At 35.0% G+C, this 26,978-nt stretch overlaps 1 protein-coding gene across 1 annotated transcript in view; it reads right to left on the bottom strand.

Annotated features, from left to right (window-relative positions):
• Nucleotides 1-26,978, bottom strand: part of DIAPH3 (diaphanous related formin 3) — a 229,113-nt gene that overhangs the window by 62,318 nt on the left and 139,817 nt on the right. The window contains exons 24-26 of the mRNA XM_062576182.1: nucleotides 21,021-21,145; nucleotides 12,801-12,965; nucleotides 7,499-7,634 (exon numbers count right to left, since the gene is read on the bottom strand). Of these exons, the coding sequence (XP_062432166.1) occupies nucleotides 7,499-7,634; nucleotides 12,801-12,965; nucleotides 21,021-21,145 (426 nt within the window). The remainder of the gene's footprint in view (nucleotides 1-7,498; nucleotides 7,635-12,800; nucleotides 12,966-21,020; nucleotides 21,146-26,978) is intronic.

The raw sequence follows: 26,978 nt of genomic DNA, 5'->3' as shown, positions 1-26,978 counted from the left end.
CTGCCCCTGGGTAGGAATACCCCTATGCAACAGGACAGGATAGTGACAAACCAGCTGGACACCAGCTTTGCAAAGAATGTGATGGAAAAGTTGAACACGAGCCAGCAATGTCCACCTGCGGCATGGAAGGCCAACAACATCAAGGGCTGCATTAGGCAGAGCTTTGCTAGCAGGTCAACAGAGATGATCCCTCCTGTCTTCTCAGCACTGGTGAGACCATATCAAGAGTGTTGGGTCCAGTTCTGGGTTCCCCAGTACAAGACGGACATGGACAAATGGGAGCAAGTGCAGCAAAGGTGTGCAAGGGGATCTTATCAGTATGTAAAAATACATTTTGAAATACTCAAAAGCCATCTGGACACAGTCCTGGGCAACCTTTTCTAGATGACCCTACTTGAGCAAAGGGTGGACTAAACGATCTCCAGAGGTGTCTTCTAATCTCAACTATCCAGTGATTCTGTGAGTCTTAGAATTCTCTGTAGTGTTAAATCTCTGTTAGATAACAAACTGTTACGATAGTGGCTTTAGACTCCTACGTCAAACAAGTATTTCTGGAGAAACAGAAGCTGAATGGAGAGAGAAAAAGCTGAATGGAGGATGAAAAATTAGTCACTGCCTGTCAATTTTCCATTGATTTGGTTACAAGAACTATTGCCAAAGCTGTGCTAATTATGTATGATTTAGTTAAGATAATCAGTGTACAAAAACCCCTTTTCATTCAAAATGAGTTTGAAATTAGTTGTGAAGTACTCTGTTGGACAAGTCTATAAAAACAACTCCGTTTGCTGTTACTGTATTCCTGAAGCAACAACAAAAGCATACTGTGAAACTCTTACCCAGCTATTACATCAGTCACTTTCACTCAATTCAGAATGCCTTTACAACAATAGCGAAACAAAGAACACATATGGTCACCCAAGCGCAATTGAGATCATCACCTCTGGAGAAGCTATAACAAAAAGCATGTCAGATAAAACACAGATTATATTTTATGAGCAAACAAACATGACTGACAGTAACAAGACCCATCAGATGAAAGAAAGAAACTTAATGGATTCCTCATTTGCTCATTCTTTCCTTCATGTGAAAACAGCTTTGCAATAGGAGCAAATCTGCACAGATATATGTCCTTGATGTGGAAACCATATGATAATTCTAGTGGCTATTGTTCTAGTAGCATTGCTGTTGAGAGAACGTTAGAAACACTTTGTTTCATCTAGCTAGACAGTTAGCTGCAAATATCAAAATCAGGAAACGTTTTTCAAAATTATTTTATAAAGATTTTGAAATTCTGAGAATCAATACTAATGTAAAAATGAAGTGAAGTTACAGAACTCCATTAAGGGACTTTGTGCAAAGATAAACCCCTTTTGTAAAAGCCTGCAGATGATCCTCAGCCAGGACTCATCATTCCTCAGTCAGAAAGGCAAAGGGAAGACACACACAAATACATTAGGTAACAAAGACACGCTTTAGCATTATTTCAAAATAAAATCGCCTTCAGGGAAAAAATCCTTGAAATAAAAATTAAAAACTCAAAGACTTAAGAAATATAAACAGTAACTTGTGGGTTATGGAGAAAGAAGAAATCCACAATGGAAACTCTAAATATGACTAAAATCAAAGAGGTTGTATTTCTACTAAGTCTATATAGACAGTATCTAAAAATTTGAAAATGAAATGGTTTATCTCCATGTGTTCCTACTCTCTTACCAACTCCACAATACAGTATAGTCTAATAATAATTATAAATTGCACTCCCTGATGTTAATATTTTAAAAAAGGCCAGTTTAAAGATGTATCCTTCTTATAACCCTTTTTCTGTTCTCTGGAGATAATCCTCTGTTTTGGTAGGAAAAAAATAAAACCACTGAAGCAAGCAAAATGCTAAGCTTAAATTACTTATATTTAATTACTCACAACTAAAAGAGACAAACCTTAGGCACTGTTATCTAAGATTAAGATCTGATTCAGCAGCAGCTAGTGAGAACACCAAATCACCTACATGCAAAGAGGTCAGTTCAATAAATTTTACTGCTTATGCATTATTTTTCTTTTTTCTGTACACATTACAGCTCCAACTTAGACGACACTGACAAGAATGCAATCAATTTTTCAGACTAGTCAAAAACTGGTATTTCCACCAGTATTTTTTTCAGAGGAGGGAAAAAGACCCCACCATATTCAAGATATTTCAACTACTATTTCACTTCAGAATTACTTACAAGCAGCCAGAGCCACTCTATTATCATTTTTAAAGGAAATTGGTTTTGTATAAGAATATCTGTAGCTGAATATAACATATGTGGGTAGGTGCATACGAATATCTTGTCTCTTGGTTACTGTACGCTGCTGAAGGAGGTCACTATGCAGAAAGACATCATTATTCCTATTCAAATTTATAAACCAATAAAATAAGAAAGTACATACGATGATCACTCACACTGAAAGCTTTATTACAGAGATGAAGAAATTTTAAAATTTATATAATTTCTCATTTGCGGAGTGAGAAAATTCTGGTTGGATTACATGACAGGGCTTAGTCACAAGAAGCTTCTGCACAGTTTTGGGTAGGCAAGACCCTTTTTCCCTCTTTGCATAGAGGTCATAAGTGCAAAAGAATAGCCAGGAAGATCAGATCAGAGGTCCACCTAGCCTTGCATTCTCAATTCATTAGTTGCCAATAGTAAAAATCTACAAAAAGGACAAGGTAAACATGTAATGACATTCCCCAGAATGCTCTCTCAGTCTCCAGCAGTTTATGACTCAAAGACTTTGTATCTGCATTTAATAACTTTGAGTGGATAGAAGCTGCCCAGAGAAATCAAGCATCTGCTGGCAGCAAGCTTCAGAACAAGAATATTTTGGTATGCAGTAGCAACACTCTACTTCTGTAGAACCACTGAGGTATTGCTGAGTGAAGATAAGAGCCATACTGAACAGCAAGGCAACAGAAGCAGCAGCAGAGTCTGTTTGAAGGAAGAGTCAGAAGTACGACCTTCTCTTTTGCTCACTTTCCAACAATGCCAAAGGAGGTTCTTAGCTTTTTTACAGCCTTGGACTAAGGAAAGGTAATGCTTTGGTAAGGATATTTAGTCCTCCCCTCATCTCCCACTGGAGAGAAGAAAGTTTTGATGATTCAGAAAAAAGAATAAAAGCATTTACATATAGTAGAAGTGAAAGTTTAAAGAGGACTGTGATGTCTATGTAGAGAAGTGAGATAGTATTTGGAGTACGAAATACTTACTCAATCCCAAACCTACCGTCTGCATGTCTACTAAAAGTTAGAGCTCTTAATCCTAAAAGATACCTGCAGAGATTGCTTTTATTGGTATGTCATTTTAAGTTTGCAATATTCTTTTCACATTTCTTTAGAGATTATCATACTAAAACATAAATGAAAATTCTTAGGAGAAAATGTATCTACAGACATTACTTTAACAGCCTTTATTTTTTTTTCAAGAATTCTGTTCCTTTTGACTGATTACTTCTCTCTCTCCCAAGTGCTGATATTATTTATTCGTTTAGTGGCTTTGTATAAACCTCAGTTTCTAAACTACTTTCAGCTACTATCTCCACAGGTTCCACTTCCATATATACTTTTCAGAAATGAAAAGTCTTAAAACAATTGTTTTTTTCTGCTAAATAATTGTTTTTTTTCTGTTCTTTTGGAGCTAAGGCTTAGTACAAACGCACAGCAACTGCAGCATACTTGGATCTTGGATTGCCAACAAGTGCATGAACCACGTCTACATACTTCAGAGATTTAGCACCTTTGAGATCTTGTTAGAATATGGCTTCTGAATATCAGTTTAGTTCTGTGTTTTTTTTTCTAAATATACATTCAGATCAGTTCTACTTTCTGTGCACTAAAAAACATCTAATTCCCTGAATATGCTATGAGTGTGAGACTTAATGAGATTTTGCTAAGTCTCACCTTTTGCTGTGGCTACTGCAAATGTATGGCATATTGTTTCTCAGAACATTTTTTTTTAATTGAACCTACATGTATTTTATCATTCTCTATACCATTTCAAGTACAAACTTAAATATTATTGCGGGAACATATGCTCTTGGTAATTTTCTCAGATTTATACTCTATTTTCAAACAATAAAGTTGCAGCTGAACACCAGTCTCCATATTTAGTTACATATCAGCTGATGTCTCCATTCCTGTGGATTCATGGTCAACTGCTGTCACAGCTAGCTCCTCAGGTATACTTTTTGTTTTGTGTTCTTAGATGGATATAAAGCGAAGTCAGATATACTGTCCAAGCTTGTCATGAGCTTACTGTCAACTGTCCCCTAAGTATTCATACTAGTAAGTACTGACCAGACAACTGTCCCACAGTTCTCTCTGCCCAATGCTATTTAACTTAAGAGAACAAGTTAGACTCTTTAAAAAATATGCAAAACGTATTTACTTAAATGCACAGACTCTAGTAATAATCCTACAATTGTCCAAAAGCTATCATTTGCAGGAAAGTAGCCTGGTAGACATATTAAAACAACAAATTACAAACATTTCATAAACTGCTAATGCCATAATATAGACAGATTTTTATCCAATACTTGCAGTCCTTCACTCTTCTCAGAGGAAAGAACACTAAGTTTCTTTGCTTCTGTGACATCTGGAGAAGATCATTTGAAAAAGTAGTATTGATTCGTTCCTCTGAACTTGAAGAAACTAATAAAATTGAGGCCTTATACACTTGAGCTAGGGAGCAAAAATTGGGTTTTCGAGGGTTCTTACTATCACAGACAGGCTTTTTTTAATTTCAAAATTTCATTCTATCTGATGGAATCTGAATTTTAGTTACATGTACTGTCTTCATTGATTAAACTGTCAGTGCTAGGATCTGTGATACATTTTTGTTTTACTTCTGTAAAACAGGAGTATTACAGGTCTAATGAAAATATCCATATTCATTACTGTCTGCTAAGTTGTGAAGTAAACTTTTTGGGGAAAAAAAAAATCAAAACCCCCCAAAACCTAAGACACTCTTAAAGATTTTGTGAAACACAAACATTTTCTTCCAGAAACAGGTAAATGCACAACTTCTGCAAAAAGAAATTCTGCAAAATTGACTTCAAATAAAGTCATGACTGTTTAAATCAACTGAAATATGGATTTAAAACCAGTGAACTGTGATAAAAGTGAAACTAAGTAACAAAATCAAAGTAATATTCTAGATTAGAAATCAGGTGATTTAAGAGAGCATTCCGGCATCACTTCACTGCTTTTGCATAGGAAAGGGCAGCCTTTGTAAATAATCACTGATTAAAGTGGCTTGTTACTAAGTAGCATTCAAAGTAAGACACAATGAAGATGCCACAATGATGGAGCTCTCAATTATATTACAATAAATTTAGCTGGTGTTATCACAGTTACAGGATTCTTTACACTACGATAAGATCAAAATAATTGATTGGTGTGCTTTCTACTGAGAATCTGAATAACATGAGAAAGTATGTCTCTGAATGTTAATAGTATGCGGCCAAGTGGCACTTACATAAAGTACCTTTGGAACTATGTGATAGTTTGAGCTGGCTTCACAGAAACAAGTAGAGCAATCTTATTTACAAAGCATCTCACGATGAATATCACTTTGTATCCCAGAAAGCATTTAGAGGATAGATTTTATTTTCATAAATTTCAAAATAGGAAATATCATTCAATGTTTAGACGTTCAAAGTTTTGACTGAATTCCATATACTTTTCAAGTTAGGATGGCACTCCCTACTGACCTGCTTTTTTAACTATGTAGGCTTAAGACTATCAGCCTATTATAATGGTAAGTCATTTGATTATTAGGACACACGTAAGTGTCACCATCTGAGCTACAAAATGCAAAATATTAGGAAATTCAAATTTACAAGGATCTGGATCAAATATTTGGGTTCAGATTCAAATCTGAAAAACACATGCAAGAAGTCAACTTATTCGATATATAATAACAAAAATCTATGTTCTTATAACCAGAAATCCAAATTTATCTTATTATGAAGCCTACCTAAAATTTGTATTCATAAAATACTACATATATTTTATGAAGCAAAAAATATTGATACAAATATATTTGAAACAAAAATGTGGCTGCTAACAAAACCTAGAAACCTCTTTCCATGCATTTCTTCCTCTAATCAAAAAGCAAGCTACGAACGGAAAAAACAGCATTTTAGTCAATGACTTAGCTAATTTGTGGGTGACAAGTATGTAATTTCTGGCCATATCAGTTGAAGTAGTAGGTTTAGCAACCAGAGTCACACATACATATGTGGACAAATGACTCAGAGGTCCAGAACATCCGAACCTGTTCTCTGTAAAGCCTTAACTCAAAATTATGAAGAACAGGGCTAGAAAGGAGCTTTACTTTTCCCCAAAGCACTATCAGTCATAGATATAGCATCTCCTAGAGAACAATGTCTAACCTATTTTGAAACACTCCAATCATGCATGAATACAGACACCAATTTTGCACTTTCCTAATCTTCTGGAGCTTCCTCTATCTTCCATGAGCTTTAAAAAGATAGTTGCTGATAGTTCTCTGATTGGGTCTTGCATTTACTTTGACAGAATTAGAAATTCTGTGTTCAGAGGACAGCCTGCTGACTTCCAACTTAAGAGGAAGCTTTAGCCTCATACCTCATGACATGCATGTACTTTTGAAAAATAAATCAAAGACCTACTTGGCCTAAGAATCTCTGAAATTAAACTCACCTACTACTATGGCTATTAGTGAAACACAGAAGAGAATCACTTATGCCAAAGGTATCTACTAGGGTTTGAGTGAAGAACTGTTTTACAATGTCTGTTCAGAAAAAAATGAAAGCAGCTCATGGTAATTTATGCTGTAAGTCATATACCATTCTGAAGAATTCCAGAAGAGATAAAAACCTAACAGTATGGAGGATCAGATATCATCTTTAGTAAGAGAGAACTCACAGTGTCTGGTCTTTTCTGGTACAAAAGACAACACAGCATAAATGAATACATTTAAAAGAAACCCCAACCATGCATTTTTTAAGGTGTTTCAATAGAAATCTATTGAAATAACAACTGACATACTCAAAGAGGAATCCATACTACTTCAGGAAGAGCTTATTGTCATAAAAAGAACAAAAATGAATAGGTAGTCTTAGTTAAAAGAAATGAATAAAATGTCTTTGTGATATGGAAAGTGTCTTTGTTCTCAGGTAACATAACAGATTCTCAGTGCAACAGATAATACTTGGTCACACAAGGTTCAATAGATTCTAATGGAAAAGTACTAATCAACATTACAGTTACTAAAATAGCTTGATGAAACCAAATAAACCAGAGAAAAACTTGTAAACAAAAACAAATTTAAGAAACTCTCTGCCGTAAACTTTAATTGGTGAAAATCATTTATTCCGTCCTTTTTCAAAAATGCATGGAGAGAATGAAAAAATAACAGCTGAATTTTTATTTCTAGTAAAATGCCAGATAAAATGGGCTGTTTTCTATATTACTTACCTGTTTTCATCTCTAACAAGCGTTTTTTCTTTTGTTGCCTCTCTAGTTTTTCTTTTTCTGCTTTCTCCTTAGCTATTCTAGCACGCCTCTGTTTTTCTTCTGCTTCCCTTCTTCTCATGTTCTCCTTTACAGCTTGCTATGGAAAAAAGAGTTCTATTAAAATTAAAGTCTTATCAAGAGGTATTCTGAACCTTAAAAATAAAAAAAGGTTTTAAAGAAAAATCACATCTTCTAACCAGCCTTAATTTATCAAGCCAAATTTTACATTCCATATTTAAGACATTTTATTCAGAAGAGTAAGCGAATTCAGAATAAATATATTAGAAGCATATTAATTAGTCTCCAAATGGAGATATGTATCTCAGCAAAAGATACAGCTTAAGAGTACACATTAAGGTAGGAAGAAATCAAAATATCTTATTACCTGATTTAACAGAACCACAAATATATGTTACTACTTAGAGGTTTAGAATAGTTTCAACATTTATTCTTTCTCATGCTGCCAGTACACCAAAAAAGCAAGGCTGCTTGGGTGTTTTAGCTGTGCATTTTTCTTATTCTTAACCACAAACTTACTAATTCAATGAGTTTATAAATTCTTGTCTTCTGGCTAATACCCATATAATGTTGTTTACTTTGAATTATAGATAAGTACTCCAAAGCTGCCAATGAAGCCCAAACAGACTTATCTGAGAATTTCAGAGTTTTTAAAATCAATATTTTGCATATATGGAAATCAAGCAAGACACCTAATTGTGTCAAATTAAATTTTTAACAAAGCTATTTTAGGATTACCTTTCAGTTTCCTATAACTGGTGAATTCAGTGCTTGACTGTGGCTTGTATTAAGTGAAAAAAAAATGTAGCTGGAATATACATGCCAATTTCGCTATAGTATCTCTCCTTGCCTAAAGCATTTATTTATATACTCATTCTCCCAGCTTGCTCTGTTTCTATAAAAAGCTTTAATTTTTCTTCCTTCTCTTCAAATTTTCCTCAAATTTTGGTGTCTGTTAAATGAGTGTGGTATAGGAAGGACTTTTAATATTATTTTATTTTAAATAAAATGTTTAGAATAAAAAACAATTTAGCCCATTATTCTTCATTGCAGAAAGCTCCCATTTTCAAAATGCAGTTATATGGAAAATCTCATCATTCACAACAGATCAAAGCATTCTTTCCTACAAAATGTCTAACATCTTCATAAGGTCTGAGGCAGAGGCTGCTTATTTGTAAGGGTAATCAATGCCTCATGTAGTTTTTTTGGGCAGAAAAAAACTCAGAGAAAATGTAACAAGGTACTGAATAGTAATACAAAGCATAGATGAAGGTGCACTTCAACAATATTTGCACAGGCACTGTTTATAGCATCATCTCAATGCGGACTAAGTAAATTCCTGTAAGTTTTGAGAGGGAGTACCTTTCTCTTTGATAACTGATGAATAATAAACTTTCAATCACGAAAAATAACACAGAAATGAAAGGAATCTTTATTAATAGCAGAACTTTACTTCCACAGTGGAAAGGTAACTTTATGAAAAATTACAGAAGTAGACACCTTCTGCATATCATCACAAGGGTTATAGTTTGCAGGATGAAGGCAATATTGGGTTCTCTGCTGTGCTTCACAGGATTATTTCTGACTTTTGTTCAAGTCTTGCATAATATAAAAGACAAATGCTCTAAGAACTAGGAAACAAATGTTAGCATATCCTCTCATACTTGTACATTCTAACTGTACTACAGATTCATGCCCTTACTTGGTTGCTCTTCTTCTAATTCTGCAAGCCTCATTTCTGCTACAGAGCAACCTAGTTCCGATCAGAACAAGGGGTTTCCATAGTCCGATGTTTTGGAGTATCACATCTGGCCTTCAGCCTGTCTGCAGCAGGACACAGGTCTTCTGTAGCCCTTGTGTCATACTTTAAAATTTTAGGCTGATGTCTTGGATGCCATTTGAAACACTACTCCACAATACTAAGCACTTGTGTTGATAAGTCTCCTTTGAAATCTAGCTATTCCACTAACTAAATTAAAGTGACTACTTACCATGAGTTAACAACTCTCCAGACTCCACTAATTGTACTGAATACACGTCTCCCTTAACTAGAACTGGAGTTTAGACATTAAAGCTCACATGCGGACACCAACATTTACTGGTCTAAATTCTGCTGCCAAATTCTATCCTACATGTTCTTTATGTTTTCAACACAAAACCTAGATATCTAATCCTCTGCAAAATATTTACAACAAGAATCATCACAAATGACTGAAATAAACACGCATATTGTCTCCCATTCTGTTTGCATTTCAAAAACTACTTACCTTAATGCTAATGCTTAAAAGACCCCCAAAATTAAGATATGGTCTGACCACATCTACTACAGAAATTACCAGTTTTCTTTGACACCAGTGACAATTGAGCTTCACCCTCCCATACCTGCTGACCTAAGTAGTCTTTCAGTTTTGGATTTTTAAAAAATTCAATGATTTTTCAGCAGTGAATCTGAGCAGTTTTTGAGCCAAGAATTCTAGGATGTTGGATACCTTCATTTTCTGTTAGTTATCAACACCAAAGCTAAACAATTCTGAAAGTCAGACTTCAGCTGTCTCAAGCTAGGCACCTCAGAAATCATTTCCAAAAAGATTGAAAACTGAGCAACTACTCTGTATTTTGCTTTAGTGTCACTGAATGATATGTAGTTTCATGCATTATCTATATACCCTTTTCGTATAGCCTTCAAATTGTGCTCTGTAAGACAGAATTATTAGTTTTATTCAAGTTTTCTTCCATCATGCTCATCAATAATATCTGTTTCAAAGCACTAGTTAATCTATCTTTATAACACTTCTTTGAAGTTGGAGTTAGTATCAGTGCTAGCTTTGCAGATATACAAGAGAAATATGCAACCACTACTTTGTGTCTGCAAGTTGAGATGAACCTGAATATTTAGAAATGCTGTCTTACACCACTTCAATGGGAGAGGTGGTTTAAACTTCACAAAGTAAATTCATGTGGCTATTTAGCATTTTTGCAAATCAGATCACTGAGTTTCAACTTAGGCACTAAGCAAATTAGGAAAACATAATCAATGCCTCTGTTTGAAAAATTTGACGTATTTTAACTTGCCATGCAATTTATTCTGATTGATGACGGTGCCTTCTCAGGTTTTCAGCTGATAAACTCTGAAATAGCAGAGGCTTTACAAGTTCTAACAACTTTTCCTAATATGGGTCAAATCTTAATTTCTTTTTTCAAAGCAGATAGACACAAGAATTTTAAAGACATTTTTAAATGTGTACAAAATAAGCATTTTCCCTATTTACACCCTCTAAACCTTTGGACACAACTAGGTAACTAACAAAAATCTGGATCAGCCTAATGTCTATTTTTCAAATATAATGAAAACATCACAAAAAAACCAACTTTAAATAAAAAAATCCAGATAATCCTTTAAAAAGGCAAAAAGAGAAAGTAAGCTATTAAGTGCATACAAGATAAAATCCTAGACAACCTACTCTCACAAAAGTTAATGTTCTTGGAAACAGACTGAGCTTTAGGTTATATTTTAAGCAATGGTAAGGAGCTTGAGGTTTCCAGTAGAGAGCCTTCTTACAGCTTGACACTGATCACTGACACTTTTTACAGGCAAATAAAAAATTAAACAAAATAAAATCTTGGGACTTGATTTCTTATGGGAAGAGCGTACATTATAAATACAAAATGATAGTAATAAAATTGTTAAGTAAACAACAAGCATCTTTTAAACAGAAAAAAACAGAATATTTATTTATTGTTAATTTACATTTCCCCCCTTTAGGTTATACATATATATAGGAGGCTCAGTTTTAAATTACACTTGTTATTTAAAGTTTCCAATTCTTCCAGAAAGAAAATCTACAAATATTTCAAATCCCACTATCCCTACCTGAAAGAATTTAGGACATGAAAAGTAAAATTCCTGATATGAATCATAGAATCAGTAAGGTTGGAAGGCACTTCTGGAGATCATCTAGTCCAAACTCCCTGCTGGGCAGGGTCAGCTAGAGCATGTTAGACAGGGTTGCATCCAGGCGGGCCTTGAAGATCTCCAGAGAAGAAGACTCCACAACCTCTCTGGGCAACCTGTGCCAGTGCTCTGTCACTCTCACAGGGAAGAAATTCCCCCTCACGCTCAGGCGGAACTGCCTGTGCTTCAATTTCTGCCCATTGCCTCTTGTCCTGTCACATGGGACAACTGAAAAGAGTTTGTCTCCGTCCCCTTGACATCCTCCCTTCAGGTACTTGTACACATTGATAAGATCCCCCCTCAGGCTTCTCTATCCCAGGCTGAACAGGCCCAGCTCTCGCAGCCTTTCCTCATAGGGCAGGTGCTCCAGCCCTCTGATCATCTTCATAGTCCTATGCTGGGCTGTCTCCAATAGCTCCATGTCTCTGCTGTCCTGGGGAGCCCAGAACTGGACACAGTACTCGAAATAAGGCCTCCCCAGGGCTGAGGAGAGGGGCAGCATCACCTCCCTCCACCTGCTGGCAACACTCTGCCCAATGCACCCCAGGAGACCATTGGCCTTCTTGGCCACAAGGGCACATTACTGGCTCATGGTCAACCTGTCATCCACCTGCACTCCCAGGTCCTTCTCTGCAGAGCTGCTCTGCAGAAGGTCAGCCCCCAGCTTGTACTGGTGCCTGGGGTTATTTCTCCCTAGGTGCAGGACCCTGCACTTGCCCTTGCTGAACCTCAGGAGGTTCCTCTCCGCCCAACTCTCCAGTCTGTCCAGGTCTCTCTGAATGGCAGCACAGCCCTCACGTGTGTCAGCCACTCCTCCCAGCTTGGTAGCATCAGCAAACTTGCTGAGGAGGCACTCTTTCCCCTCATCCAGGTCATTGATGAAGGAGTTGAACAGGATGGGACCCAGGACTGAGCCCTGGGGGGCACTACTAGCCACAGGCCTCCAACTAGACTCCACACCACTGATGACGACCCTCTGAGCTCTGCCTTTCAGCCAGTTCTTAGTCCACCTCACTGTCCACTTGTCTAACCAACCCTTCCTGAGCTTCTCTAGGAGGATGTTATGGGAGACAGTGTCAAAAGTCTTGCTGAAGTCAAGGTACACAACATCCACTGCTCTCCCCTCATCCACCCAGCCAGTCATTCTGTCCTAGAAGGCTATCAGATTGGTTATTGGAATATCAAATGTCATTAAGAAAGGGGAAATTATTTTTAGTCTGTTCAATAACTGAATCATTATATAAATAATTTATAAGAAATAACAATGTTAAGCATTAAATAGAAACATTTTACCATGAACATCGTCCTGAAGTTGTTCAAGTCAGTTAGAAACTCCTCCACCGAAACTTTCTTCAGATCAATAGCATAATATCCCATCACGTTCTGATACAACTTTTCCATGTTCTCATGCATCCGGGAAAGTTTCTGAAAATCTTCTCTGGCACGAACAACAAAGCTGTATATTGCTGTTAAGGCTGTAACAACACTTAGTAAATCCAGCCCAAACCACAATTTTTAACATTAATTTGTATTTCCTATACATTTTTCATTTTTATCAGATAAAGTATGAAGATAATTCTTTGCATATTGTATATGCCTCATAGCATTTAGTGCGTACATTAGCAGTCTGAATAAATCAAGACTTTTCAGCCACTTTTATAGGCTAATGGAATATTTTTAAATATGTATAGGTATGTATAGATACATATATTTTAAACATACACATATATATTTTAAGATAAAATGTGTCATTTTGATTTAACTGAATATCCATAACAAAAATATATAAGTAACAGTAAAATATAGCATCAAGACATATTTTTAAAATATGCTCATGTTAAAATTAGATTTAGAAATATTACCTAATATCACTAAAAGACAAATGGCATTTACATAAAATTGAGAATGGAATTGAGATATAGAAACAATTTACTAACCTGAATACTTCAACATTTCAAGAAAAAATGTAGCTCCTACTTAATTTACAATAAAAACAAAATATTTCAAAACAGAATTAAGAATCAAAATCATGCAAGACAAAAGCCTCATCTTAACAGCTTTTGTAAATGTTGTAGCAAGACCAGCAGCAAAGCATTCATTTCTATTCATGATGCCTGTATCAGGTATTTATGCTTTTTAAGGCAATTTGCAATGTCAATACAATTTAATTAAGTTGGAGGTGAAAACAACAGAACTGCTTCTACAAGAGACAGACAATTTAGAAAAAGCACCAAAATACTGCAACACATAGATGAAATAAAAATCAAGAAACTATGTTTATTCAACATGCGTGATAATATAGTTTGTCAAAGAAGAAGCACAAAGAAGAAATACCACATGCAGTTATTTCCTTATGTAGAACTACTTCATAAAGTGTTTATTTTAGTGGAATGGCAGCTAAACAAATATTTGTGTTCTATTATTTTCATGCTGCGGGTAAGACTGTACAAGAAAGAAAAGAAATGTCAACTTTACCTTTTCTCTCACTTCTCAACTTCCCACCCCAACTATTACAAAACAGAATGTACTATATTTGTCTACTACATATAATATATATAAAGACTATAGTCATTTTATATTATAAAGCACAGCATTTTCCATCCAGTGAACTAAAATCTAGATAAAAAGAATTTTTGTTTGCCATGCTGTTCTAAATACAGACAATAACAACCTAGTGCTCAGTGACTGCTTTTAGCTTTCATTCTTTTTTATATGCACCCTTTTTTTAAGTCACGATGGTTTGCACGTTGAATCTCCTTCAACCTTCAGTCACATAATTTCAGATTTTTTCTGCGCTGGCAAGGTTCCTTCGTCCCTACCCAACACGAGCTTCTTTTGATGGGTTTCTATTGACTAGACAAGATGCAGCTTGTGAGCAGCTTCAGCCTGCCTGTGCTGCCTAGTTAGCAAGAGCTTCAAGAGAATTGATGTTGCAGTCACACTTTTTCTTCCATATTGATTTGGACCTCTGCTTAGCTCCCAAGTCACACAAAGCTTATAGGAAACTAATTATCTTTCCAAGCTCTCTGCTTCCACTACGTTTACTTAAAATTATTAAGGATGTTAAAAAGTTATTGGTGGGGGGAAGGTGGATGAGACTAATATATAACAACTGTCCAAGTCTTAAGGAAAAAAGCCCCAAAACAAGATGACGAAAAATAAGGACATGACACAAATACTACTTAGGACTATTGAAACATGTAAGTCAGCAGTTAAAAAACCCCAAACCAAAAAACACTACAATTAGGGAAAGAAGTAAAATTAATTAAAGTCAGGTCAGGTTAGAACAAATTTTTTTTTTTTTTTTTTTTTTTTTTTTAACCTACTGTTTATTTTAGAACCTTCCTTTTAGGGTATTTATTTGTGATTCTGTGATCATTAGCAGAATTTAGGGAGAAATAAACAATTTCTTCCCAAGTTTGAGCTTGTTTATTTCTGCATAGTAGAAGAAGGGCAAAGGAAAACCAACTTGTTTTGTTTTATTGTCAGTATGAATTAATACCACATATCAAACATTCCAGTAACAGTCTACTGTCTTCAATTTTCAGGGGAAGGGAGAGGAGAAGAAGAAATCTCAGGAAAAAAGTGTTAAAATGATTAATAAAATGTATAATTCATATCATAAGAGAAAGATATGCCAGAGTACATACTAAAAAATTCCCAAGCCTCTGTGCAGGTGAGTGGATTTCTAAGATATCCTACAGGATATAACTATAGTTAGAGCTGTTCTAAAGGAGTCCCTACAAACTGCTTCATTTTCACCGTTTAAACTGACTGCCCTGGAATGTGATACATACTTTTATATCCAAAATATGGCATTCTGGAAAGACTTGCTACTAGCCAATATTTCAATGACAGACACTATCAATTCTGATTTTTTTTCCTTCTGCTGTATTATGGGATGCCCCAAGCTCTTGGTATTCTACTGAGTCTGTGCTTCAGTTTAGGCAATTTTAATACGTCCCGTTTCTTTTTTTCTATAAATATGGCTTTTGTTACCCAGCAATAGCTAATCTGGAGACAACAGGGAATTTAACCAAGTATGGCTACCCTAAATGTAATTATTATTAACAGGTTGATATAAATGCATCATCAGTCATGCAATCTATTGGCTTTAGATGAATGAAGACAGAAGTACAGCTGAGTTGCAACACAGGTGGGAGGAAAAGGGAATCAAGAAGTGAGTTACTTGTTAACTTTTCCTTAAGTAGCTTCACTTCATGAACTGCCTTTTTGGACTTATGGGACTACAGATCACCATTTTGCTCATTAATGGAATAAGGAAGCAATGAAGGAATAAGATGAGTATTATCTGTGGCAAACTTTCATACTCCTGTATTTGGTCTTGCATATTTATGACAGATCTTTTTGTAGTGACTCACTTGACAGTTATACAGATTTTAATGTACTATGCTAAATAAAATAGTAGTATAGTGCCAGGTATCACGACAAATAAAAACAGATATTACCGAACAGTAGATATAGACTGATGTTAATCTATACCAAAAATATTCTCTCAAAAGTACTAATATACACTGCATTTGAATTATTCACAAACTAACCAATGCATTAAGTGTAGACAATCCAAAAAAGGAATATGATTCTGCTTAAGAACAGAAAATTAACAGGTGCCTCGGTGCTACATATATTTGAACAGAATCTTCAAAACAGAATTATCTGAGAGACTGTCAAGACATTAGCCAGCAAGTCTTGCTAAAAGCATAGCAAACCTTTCAAAGACCTATGCAAAAACACAGTGACATCACTTCAACCCAAAATTTCAGTAGATGATTTTTTACTAATGCCGAAGGGCGGAATTTTTTGCAGGGCTCAAGTGAGGATTTCCTGCATCAAGTTTTTGGGAAGCAATTGTACTTTACTAAAAAAAAAATGTCTTAGATACTTCATCATATGTAACATATGTAGCAAGGTTCAACAGTAATTCCTCATCTGCATGTAATAGTTCAAGAAAAATACACAAATGTTTAGATTTTAAAATTAGAACCTTCTGAAACGTATTTGTCAAAAAATATATTTTCCTTGACTCATCCTCTCTACACTATGATACTAAAAACAAATCGGCATGTATCACCCATAGTTTCTGCATCCAGTATGTATATCCTATATGTTGTGATAAAAACTAGTGCTATAAAATATTTGTCTGAAGTTCAGACTAGAAAATAAAGACTTAGAAAAAGGAATCATACACTTCAATTCATACTGTTTGCTGAAGCCTGATCTCACTACCTGTCCACACAGCCAACATCTTGATTCTCTCCTAAAGACCAATGTAAAATCCCTTTTCACCTAACCAGCTCATGTCCTATAATCTTCCAAACCCTAGGACAACAGGAGATCTTACATGCTTCACTTTGTTTACATTCCACAGAAAGAAGTTCACGCTATGTGGCTGATTAGGTAACCAACACTTTATAGGCAGTGTTAAGTCTTGCTTTTGCAGTTGAAAGGGGTTTTTTTTTCTACCTCATTTGAGTCTAGCTCTGACTGGGGTAAGTTCTGTGAGCTTTTGTTCAGTTTTGCTTTGTTTTAACAAATTCAACAAGTTCGTTTAAACTACAGGTGGAATAGAGAATTGATCAAAAAGGAAGGACTCCGTCTTAGCTGAAAGGCAGCGACCAACTCCTTGTCTCTCAGGTATTAGTTTCATAAGCTTCTGTGAAAATCGCCATCAATATGACATTCAGTAGTGAACTTAAACTTGTTCAAGAGATTGGTTCTCTTGCTACTCAGAACATTACAAAATGTGAGCTACGTTGATAGAAAGGATGTTCACTTAATTACTTAATGAAGCTGTTAATATGCAATTTCAATATTCTTCATAAATCCACTATATTTCTATTTTGAACTTAAGAGCATTTTGTTTAATATTGAACATCTCACTGAATTGATTTAATACTCTAAATCAATATCAGTATTCTTTGACTCTCCTAATTAAAACAAACAAAAGAATTGTAATAATGACTATAATTTCTTTTCAGTTAGTATACATAAGATGACTGACAAACTAGCACAATCTAATATATAGGAGAAATATTCATAATTACAGACTTTGTCAATAAAAGAGTGCACCAACTGTGCACATATCTGACTTCCTAAAGAAACAAGAATGCTAATCAGTTCATTAGGGGCCTCTGGGTTGTGATATTTAGCGACAGGATGTAATAGTCTGCTTATCCATGGAGCCTAATTGTACTCAGGATGAAAAATTATTTCCAACAAAGCACCATCCTTCCTTTTTCAGATTTCCTGCTGGTTTCTTTTTATGAGCTCCATGCCTTTCAAGACATCAGCATCATTCAGCTTTCCTTGTCATAGGAATAAAAGTAAAGACAGGTCCAGGCTTCATCATGCTGTGCAGGATTATCTAACCTTTACATCAAACCTTTTTGGCTTTGTAATTTACTGAAGCTCCTGTTTTTCTAAAGGAGAGCTTCTTTAATTAGTGTGTTCACAGACATTACTACAAACCATATGCAACTTCACTGTTCTGTAAATTACTGCCTGTCTACTGCGGGAGGTAATAGGTGAGGGCTAACTATTTCTGGTCATAATATTTACTGTTCAAAATTTTGTGTTTGAGTAGTCTAATATAATGAAATATATGGTGTCGTTGTTTTTACCTGTAGTGATTTATTTTGAGTAATACCAAATATTCATCTCACCTGCTTCTGACAGAGGTCAAAACCCAATGATCAGGCAAAACAGGAAATAAACAGGATAAGTACAGCACAGTAACTCAACTGATATAGTATCTAGCTTCTACCACTCTGCAGGTTAGTGATTTTCTAAGTTAAAGTTGCCCCTGGACTGCTGTGTTTAATAGCTCTAGAAGTACCACCTTTAGTTAACCAAGCCCTTTATGAACTTCATTTATTATTTTTAACCTCTACAAAATCCAGTAAAAGTAAACGATACAGTTTAAGCACCTGCTGTGAAATAAAGCATTTCCATTAGTATGTTTTAACTTGCTAACATGGGGGTGAACTCTGGTTTTAAGAAACAATTAGTATGTTCCCATCTCTCCTCCTCCACAGCATAAAAAAATTACAAGTATTTTTATGTATTATTCCATAATTACAGAAATTTACCTGCCTTTTTGTCACCTAATCATTCAATATCTACCTTATGATATAACTTAAGAAAATTGTTTCTATTAGATATTAATCCAGAAAAAATAATCATTCTACTTTTCACCTAAGAGATTTCAATACATCTTGTTGCAAGTAATCTGGAAATTCAAGTACACTCTGCCATTGATCTGCATGTTGTAAGAGATTTGTGAGGCACGGTTTCCTTATACAAAACATATACTGGCTCTCCCCAGTATCATATCTCCCGTATATACACATTAGTTCTATTTAGTCTCCCTAATTTTCTTAGTACAGAAGTCAGACTTATTGCACTGCAATCCTCACTTCTTTTTTACAGCACTTTTAAAAGACTGATGTGCTTCCTTTCCATGGTGTCTAGAGCCAACTTAGTTCACTTATGTTTATACAGCCCAACAGTTTCATAGGTGAGTTCACTTTCAAATCATTTGGAGTCTTCTGTGACCACTGCCTTACTCCTGGGGATTTGTTGCTGTTTATTTTGTTTTCTTTTAAAACTTCTACTGAATCTATCATTTAAGATTGCTCCTCAGATATTTCCTTCAGACAGGAAAATTCCACAGAGGGATCAATGAAAGTTTCTCCCTAGTGAAAACTCATGTAAAGAACTCATTTAGCTTTTCCATTATGGCTTTATTTTCTTTGTTAACCTTGGCCATTTATCAGGCCTTCATCTCTGGCATAATTCCTGCTTCTGAGATGCTTTAAAAGAAAGATGCATTGAACTTCTTCTGCATTTCTTACGATGATCACTGTCCTTGTTAAGTGATCAGGAAATTGCCATAATACTTTTCTTACATGGGAATAAAATTTAAACCCATAAAAAAAGTCATGGTATTTATTGAACAGGTCTACCTATTAACCCTACTCGACTTTTGTTGTATTTTAACTTGCTACATTATTGCTCTACTACTGTAACTTATTCTGTCTCAAATGCAATTTATAATCCTGTATCACAGTATCCCACTAACTTCCTGCTATCAAGCGTCAGAAACGCCCATTATGTTAATGATACAAAAGTGAAATGAGGCATCCCAATTAATTACTTTTGGATTTTAGATGTCCAATATTTGCATTCCTCAACTCACTTTTTTGTGCTCTCCTTAAGTGAAATTAATTTCTTTAAGCTATTCTTCACTCATTCCCAACGGAATTTTGTCAACTTCTTTAGTATTTTTTTCCCCAAAGGCAAGGAACTATCAATCATGGATCACATCTCCAAATAAATTTGTATACTAAGTTACATATTACTTCAAACCTCTGTCCTCAGCTTAAAAATATAAAGTTTATAGGGTGTGCCAAGTGCCAGCATCATGATTATTTCAGATTAAGAGGGGTCTGCCCTTTTTTTCATAGATTTAATTTCTTAATAAATGCCTCCATTTCTAACTTCCTGTTCCACACATTATTCCTTAACCACACACTGATTTTGCCTCTTTGTCTAGTCCTGGCAGTATTTCTGAGAACACTATCATGCGTTTATTTTCCTCTAACTTTCTAACTGTAGTTTACCGCTTGTCTTCAGAACCTGTTCTCCTAATTCTCCCCTACTCTACTTGCTTTTTCAGGGATATAACTTACATATCATACATTAGAAACACCATTCTTGTGGGCTGCAACATCTCTCTCGAAAATACTTCAAGCTGGGGAAAAAATAAACAAATAAAAAAAACCATACCAATGGGAAAAAAAAAAGAAAGAAAAAGAAAAGAAAAACCTCAACAACAAAACATCCAGCCTTACAAAAATCAGTAACGACATTGAAGCGTTATAAGGACACCACAGGAAGTCCAGAGGGCCTCAAACCAAGTGAGCTGCAATTTGGTTGCAGCTAGTCTACTGAAGAGGGAATTGCCCCGAAAGCAGCAATGACAAGAGCCAATATATCCCTCAGTGTGTTACAGGTCCCATGCTGTCTTTTATTTAATAGTATTTGATTAATCAAGAGGACTGAATAACTAAGTTCTCCTGACTTTGTACGTGGCAAAGTAGTCTTTTTATAAAAAGCCAGCTATTACTGCTTAGCAAATTTCAACCTATCTCCTTCTATCTGCTGATATTCTACTTCCAGGATATCCTCAGTGCCAACTGTACGAGCTAGAGAATGCTTCTCTTTACTTTAACTAAATATCTTCATACCACAAGGCTTTCTTTGGACAGACACAGGCAGTTAACTGCAGAGTTTGGAATAAAGAGTGAGAAAAGAAATTCTGGTAAAAATAAGATTAGAAGCATGCTTTCAAAAGCTATGAAACTCATTTTGCAAATAATTGTATTTTTCAAAAATAAATGCTACAGACTAGGTAAAAATTATGCAAATAAATTAAAAGTCTAAATCAATGTACTTAAATTACTTCTCTTTTACAAATACTCCAAAGGATATAGACATTTTTGTCACAAACTTATCGTGCTTATCTTCAGGAACTGGAAAAGTCTGTAAATCCTTCTCAAGCTGCTGGAGTTGCCTTTCCATGTGTTTCAGGCTCTTCTCCAGGTTTTCTGCTGAGACTGAAATATAGTACATGCATTCTGTTAGAACCTTAAACATAACACATTGTTTTTAAAGTACATGAGTTATAACATTACCCAAATCAGCATACCATTTTATTTCTGAAATAAAAATCTTATTAAATGAATTACAGTAACAAGACAAATGGGTCACTCTACAATGCTCAATTCTCCTCACTTATACGGTTGCCTTATTCTATGTATGCAGCTTGAATGTCTGCATTTTTTTCTTCAAGTATGACATATTAAACTTTTTTTTTTTTTTAACTTTTCTGCACTGCAATTAGCAATTTTTTTTTCAGTAACCTGGGATGTATAGATGCCAGTCTGTCTCTTCTGATTAACTACCATAGGCGAAGACTTGAAGTTACTCCAACATCTACAAAGCCTTCCTCAGTCTCATTTTGTTAAAACAGAAAACCTGAGCCTTTCTATGGATAATGAAGAAAGCAAGAACCTCAAAACATGAAGAAAATGGGGCTATCAAAGGCCTAAGCTGAAACCTAAAATCCTGTTCACTATTTTGAAAGCATAATGCCTTGTAAAATGTAAAACAAAATTTGTCAAAGCCAAAGCACTTGCGAAGTCTAGGGGAAAGTGCAGGCACCGAGCACATGCGGCAGAGGGAAGTAGGGGCTTAGGAAAAACAAAAGTACAGAGGAAATATCAGGCATTTATAGAAGGATGTAGAAAAACTGCAAGACTGCTTTATCAGAAGAAGAGATATTTAACTTTCAACCATCTGAAACAAGGCATGGAAGCTGAACAATTAAACTTTAAATAGTTTATTTAAATATTAGGACAGTAATAGTACGCTGAGGGTAATTCCTGCTAGAATGTACTGTATATTGGATTTACATTAATTAAATCAGTTAAAGATATACTTATTTCTCCCTGATTGTTTATGAAGTAAACCTAACATTTAAATACATTTCATATTTAACAATTGGTCCATACGTCATGTGGTCCATATTTCATAGGACTAAAACACACATTGATAAGAACATGTTCTGAATTTTTGTCTAATGATGAATTTGGTTTTTTTTTTCATTATTTCTTACCTTCATAATATACCTATAAAGGTAATGCTACTTATAACTTCATCTACAAAATAGATGGAGAAAATTTATGGACCTACGATATCAACAGAATCTGTAATAGATCCATGATTTCATCCTCTGAGTAAAGTTATATGACAAAAAATATAAGATAAAGTCAATGAATGCACATCTATGATTTCTTTCACAAAGGACTGACAGAGCCCCCAGAAGATTGGATTAAAACGTTGCATAGCAACTACAATTCCATTCATAGCAGAACAGTTACCACAACTACAAAATGATCTGTGTTAACCTGTGCAAATGCAAGTGCAACCCATATAACCAATTTCCAGACAAGGGAGCAATTATCAACTTTCTAAAAAGAATAAGTGTAATGTAATATGTGAGTACAGATCATAATCAAAAAAAAAAAAAAAAAAACTGTTTACTAAAAACAACAATAGTTTTCCTCTAGTCTTATACTTTCACATTTTTCATAGATTCACATGTCAAAAAAAAAGAAATTCATAGTCAAAGCTTGCAGATTAGTCAAATACCAACGAACTCATGAGAGCTACTAAAATGATTAAGGGAGTGGAGCATCTCCCCTATGAGGAAAGGCTGAGGGAGTCGCAACCATTCAGCCTGGAGAAGACTTAGCGGGGAGATCATACCAGCGTGTGTAAGTATCTGAAGGGAGGGTGTCAAGAGGACAGACTCTTTTCAGTGGTACCCAGTGATCAAATGAGAGGCAACAGGCACAAACTGAAACACAGGAAGTTCCATTTGAACATGAGGAAAAACTTTTCTGCTGTGAGGGTGACTGAGCTCTGCCACAGGTTGCCCAGAGAGGTTGTCGAGTCTCCAACTTAGAAGATGCAAAAAAGCTGTCTGGATCTAATGCTGGACGATCTGCTGTAGGTGATCCTGCTTAAGCAGGGAAGTTGGACTAGGTGATCTTCAGAGGTCTCATCCCACCTCAACCATTCTGTGATTCTCTCTGTTATTCTTAATAAACTCCACGTTTGATTATTCTTTCCTCTATAAACTTTCAAACCATTGAGGTCACAACAAGAGATGTGTAATTGCCCAAATCATTAATTTCCCCTCAGTTTCTTAAACATTCTCTAGTCACATTACATTATTAATGCCATAGTGAACTTGCTAAAAATCCTACTTATTAAAATTTTAGTTCAGTATCTCATTTATCAGAATTCAGAAATGGAAAATAGCATCGACAGTATGACAATATAGAACTCTGATTTTTGTTTCCACAAATTTCTAAGGTGTCATTTTGACCCCTTCTTTCTCTCAGGCAAGATCATCATTCTTGCTTAAAATTAAGGCAATATTTCTTCTGTCTTTGGGACTATATCTGTTTTGTCTTCAATTTCAGAAATAATTCTTCAAAGAGAAGTAATACCACTTGTGGTTTTTTTTCACTTATATTGGTGTAAATTTTCCACTACTTTTTGCAACAGATACTTCAGCTGATATTTTAAAAATCCTCACTTTATCTACATGCTGCCTAAGCTCAATGACAGTTTTGTTTGATGGTCACAGTCTCTGTACCAAGCAAATCCTCCTCTCCCATAGAGATATTTAGCTTTCTTAGTATCTATTCTGGCCCCTACATTCTCAGGAGACAGTGTGACAGCAACAAGCTGACCTATATCCTCTGCTGATGTAGAAAACTACCTTGTAGGAATGAAAATCAAAAAAGATTCTGACAATGTACTATTGCTTTTGTTATTTGAACTTCATGAACACTGGATGCAATAGACTTAAATCTGCTGAATAATTATCTAAAAATATCAACATATCATTGACATAGCATTTCAAAGTAAACTGTATTTGTTGAATGACAAAACACAGCCTCAAAATTCTGCTTATGTCTCTCAGAGAGAAAAAAAATTGCAGCATTGCATGGTCTTGAGCACTAACAGAAACATTTCAGAGACAAAATATTAGAAATCTTCTGTAAATACTAGCATAGGCCTCAAATATCCAGCAACAGCGGAATAAGATTTAGCTGGATATATTCATTCAGCATTACAGAAAAGGATTGAAAATCCAATATTTATGCCTTTTTTCTCCCAAGATGACCTTTTCTCTTGCCTTCCATAGCCAGCTCCTGGCCTTCTTTTTCTTTCTTTTTTGTAGTAGGCAGCATACTTTATGGCTGGTGAAATTCTAATTTTTTCCCAAAACTCTGAAAATGTCATTGTCTCTTTAGCTCTAAAAGAGCTTTCCCTTCTGCATCCAAAGCAGAGACCAATTGCACATATGAAAGCAGAGGCACTCTAAGCAGGATTTAATTAACTTTATTTTGAATGTAAACGTAAGTACAAGAGTATAGTGTAACTTGTAATTGACACATACACATTTTTATGTCAAGTTCACTAGGAAAAATACTACTGCTATTATGAGAAATACATTTTGGACCTCATACTAACCATGCATTACACTAACTGTACAGGAGCCCTGGCCTTGTTATCAACAAGAAACCTTCCTGTGTGAATTGGAGCTTGGAAACATGGGTCTTTTCTTATAATGTACAGATTAACATTGAGCACATTTCCAGCCTTGGAAATATGGGCAAAAGCTGAAAACAGAAGCCTCCAAATGATAGACAAACTGATGACAGTCAATTATAAGTGCTTTTGGAAAAAAAGCAGCAACTATACAAGGAGGAAAAAGGAAAAAACAGTTAAGCAATAGGATAAGATAGCTGCTACAGCATGGAAAAATACTCCTCAACATTGCGCAATATGTAGTGACACAGGGCAATGTTGAAGGTCCAAGACTACAAACTTTCTAGAGTCTGAAAGATCTAATAAAAGATCTCAAATTGGAGGAGAGAGAGAGAGAGAGAGACAGAGAGAGAGAGAGAGAGAAGGTACCCACATCAATTCCAGCTTCCCTCGAAGAAGCGCTCTCAAGGCTCATCACATCCACCTGGGGACTAAGACTATAAAAGACTGATAACTTCAGGGATCGCTCATGGTATTGTATACTCGTAGCTAACTGAAGATATGATTGTTATGAACTAATTGCTTTGAATATGCAGCAATAGTGATTAATAACAATTAAGAACTAACCATTAGCATGAAATGTGTTGTTAACGAATATCTATCTAGTAAAGTTTTATTTTATAGTTTAAAATTGGCCAAATTTATCAGTCTTCTAAACACTCTCATTACAGCAATCTCTAACTCCCTGAGAAATACATATACACGTGTGTCTGTGTGTGTGCATATCCCTATATATATGAACACATGTGAGAAAGTGTATGTATGTATGCACAAACACTTGAGAAAAAAAAATTAATGGGAAGGAAAGTGCTACATCTTCAAGAGTTTATACATAATCACCATTTATTCAGTTTTTTAAAATCTCATTGCCTTTTCTGCCATTTTAATCTTCCTCTTGAAATCAGTTTCTGCATAATACATTTGATGTTTTATCTTTCTCTTTTAGCAGATATCTAGCCTTTTTTCTGTCGTGCATCAATAATGTGCTATTTGTCTTAATCTAAATAATGTTTAAAATGCTGTAGACCAATAGAGTCTCTCAATAACAGATAAACACAAATAGCATATATAAAAGGTTAAAAATACTGAATAGCATTACTGGAACCCGGATCTTTGAAGCTGCCTGCTTTGTTAAACAGTTGAAGGCTCAAGGACTGCACCAGTGATTGTCCATGCTGCTTAAATGTTGGAAAAGTGGAAGATGATAGAGCAAGAAAGCTATTTTCACAGACTACTGAAAAATTTCATTACCATCCTGGAAACAGAAGAGCTCTTTTGATTAAAATATGCAAACACTCAAACTCTTCCTTAATACTTGGTTCTGTAATTCATGCTTTGAAGAAGTGTGTATTTTTTTGTACACCATAAAGGAAACAGGTTATTTCACTTACAGGTAAGTAGTTCAGTTCATAATCATATTTTAAAATCTATCTAGCCAGATAACACTACTGTGCAAAACTCAAAGTCAAAAGTGTAATAATAAAAACAAAAAAGATTACTTTCAAAAAAGTTGGAAAAAACAGTATTCAATATACTCTCTAAGCTTTTAAAAACAAATGTTTTGTATGGTGAAATGCACTCAGAAAGAATCAACAGCTCCTAAACTATTGGGATGCAAATCTCACATCAGTATACAAACTTGCCATATTCTTGTCTGAACCATTTTAATATCGAATTGAACACAGTCAACAATAGTTAAGTAGATAAACATTCTTATGAATCTTTTTTCTGAGTATGAACAGGGGTGCAAAAATATCAGTAAACAAAAAAATCTGCCCTCACGCCTCACCACCAGGAATTTCCCATTACAAATGTTCAATGCTTCTGGTGTTGCATCTTAAATGCAGTATTAGTGTATTTTTTTTTGTCTTGAACAGTAAATTTCTGGGAAACACATATTTTTTTGCCTAAGACTTTCAAGATTAAAAAAGAAACAAATGCTCTTCAAATAATTTCAAAAACAATTAACATGCTTTTTCAATCTTCTATAAAAATTTCCCAAACCAATTTAGAACTTGACATAGTCTTCCAATCTAAATACTACATTCACAGACAAATATTTACTTTATAAATTCCTCTATTGCCTAGTGAGCTATGGTGTTGTAAAATTAATTGCTAAAAACATTCTATGTTTTCTCAGTCTTGACAACTTTACCCGCATAAGAAGGAAAAGAAAACAAACAAAAAAAAAAAAAAAAAAAAAAAAAAAACCCAAAAGGAAGAAAAAGGACAGGGATCTTTAAAAAGATCTGAAAACTC

The sequence above is a fragment of the Rhea pennata genome, chromosome 1, assembly GCF_028389875.1.
Source record: "Rhea pennata isolate bPtePen1 chromosome 1, bPtePen1.pri, whole genome shotgun sequence".
NCBI lineage: Eukaryota > Metazoa > Chordata > Aves > Rheiformes > Rheidae > Rhea > Rhea pennata.
The sequence above is the reverse complement of the archived record's forward strand: the minus strand, read 5'-3'. Positions and strand labels throughout refer to the sequence as shown.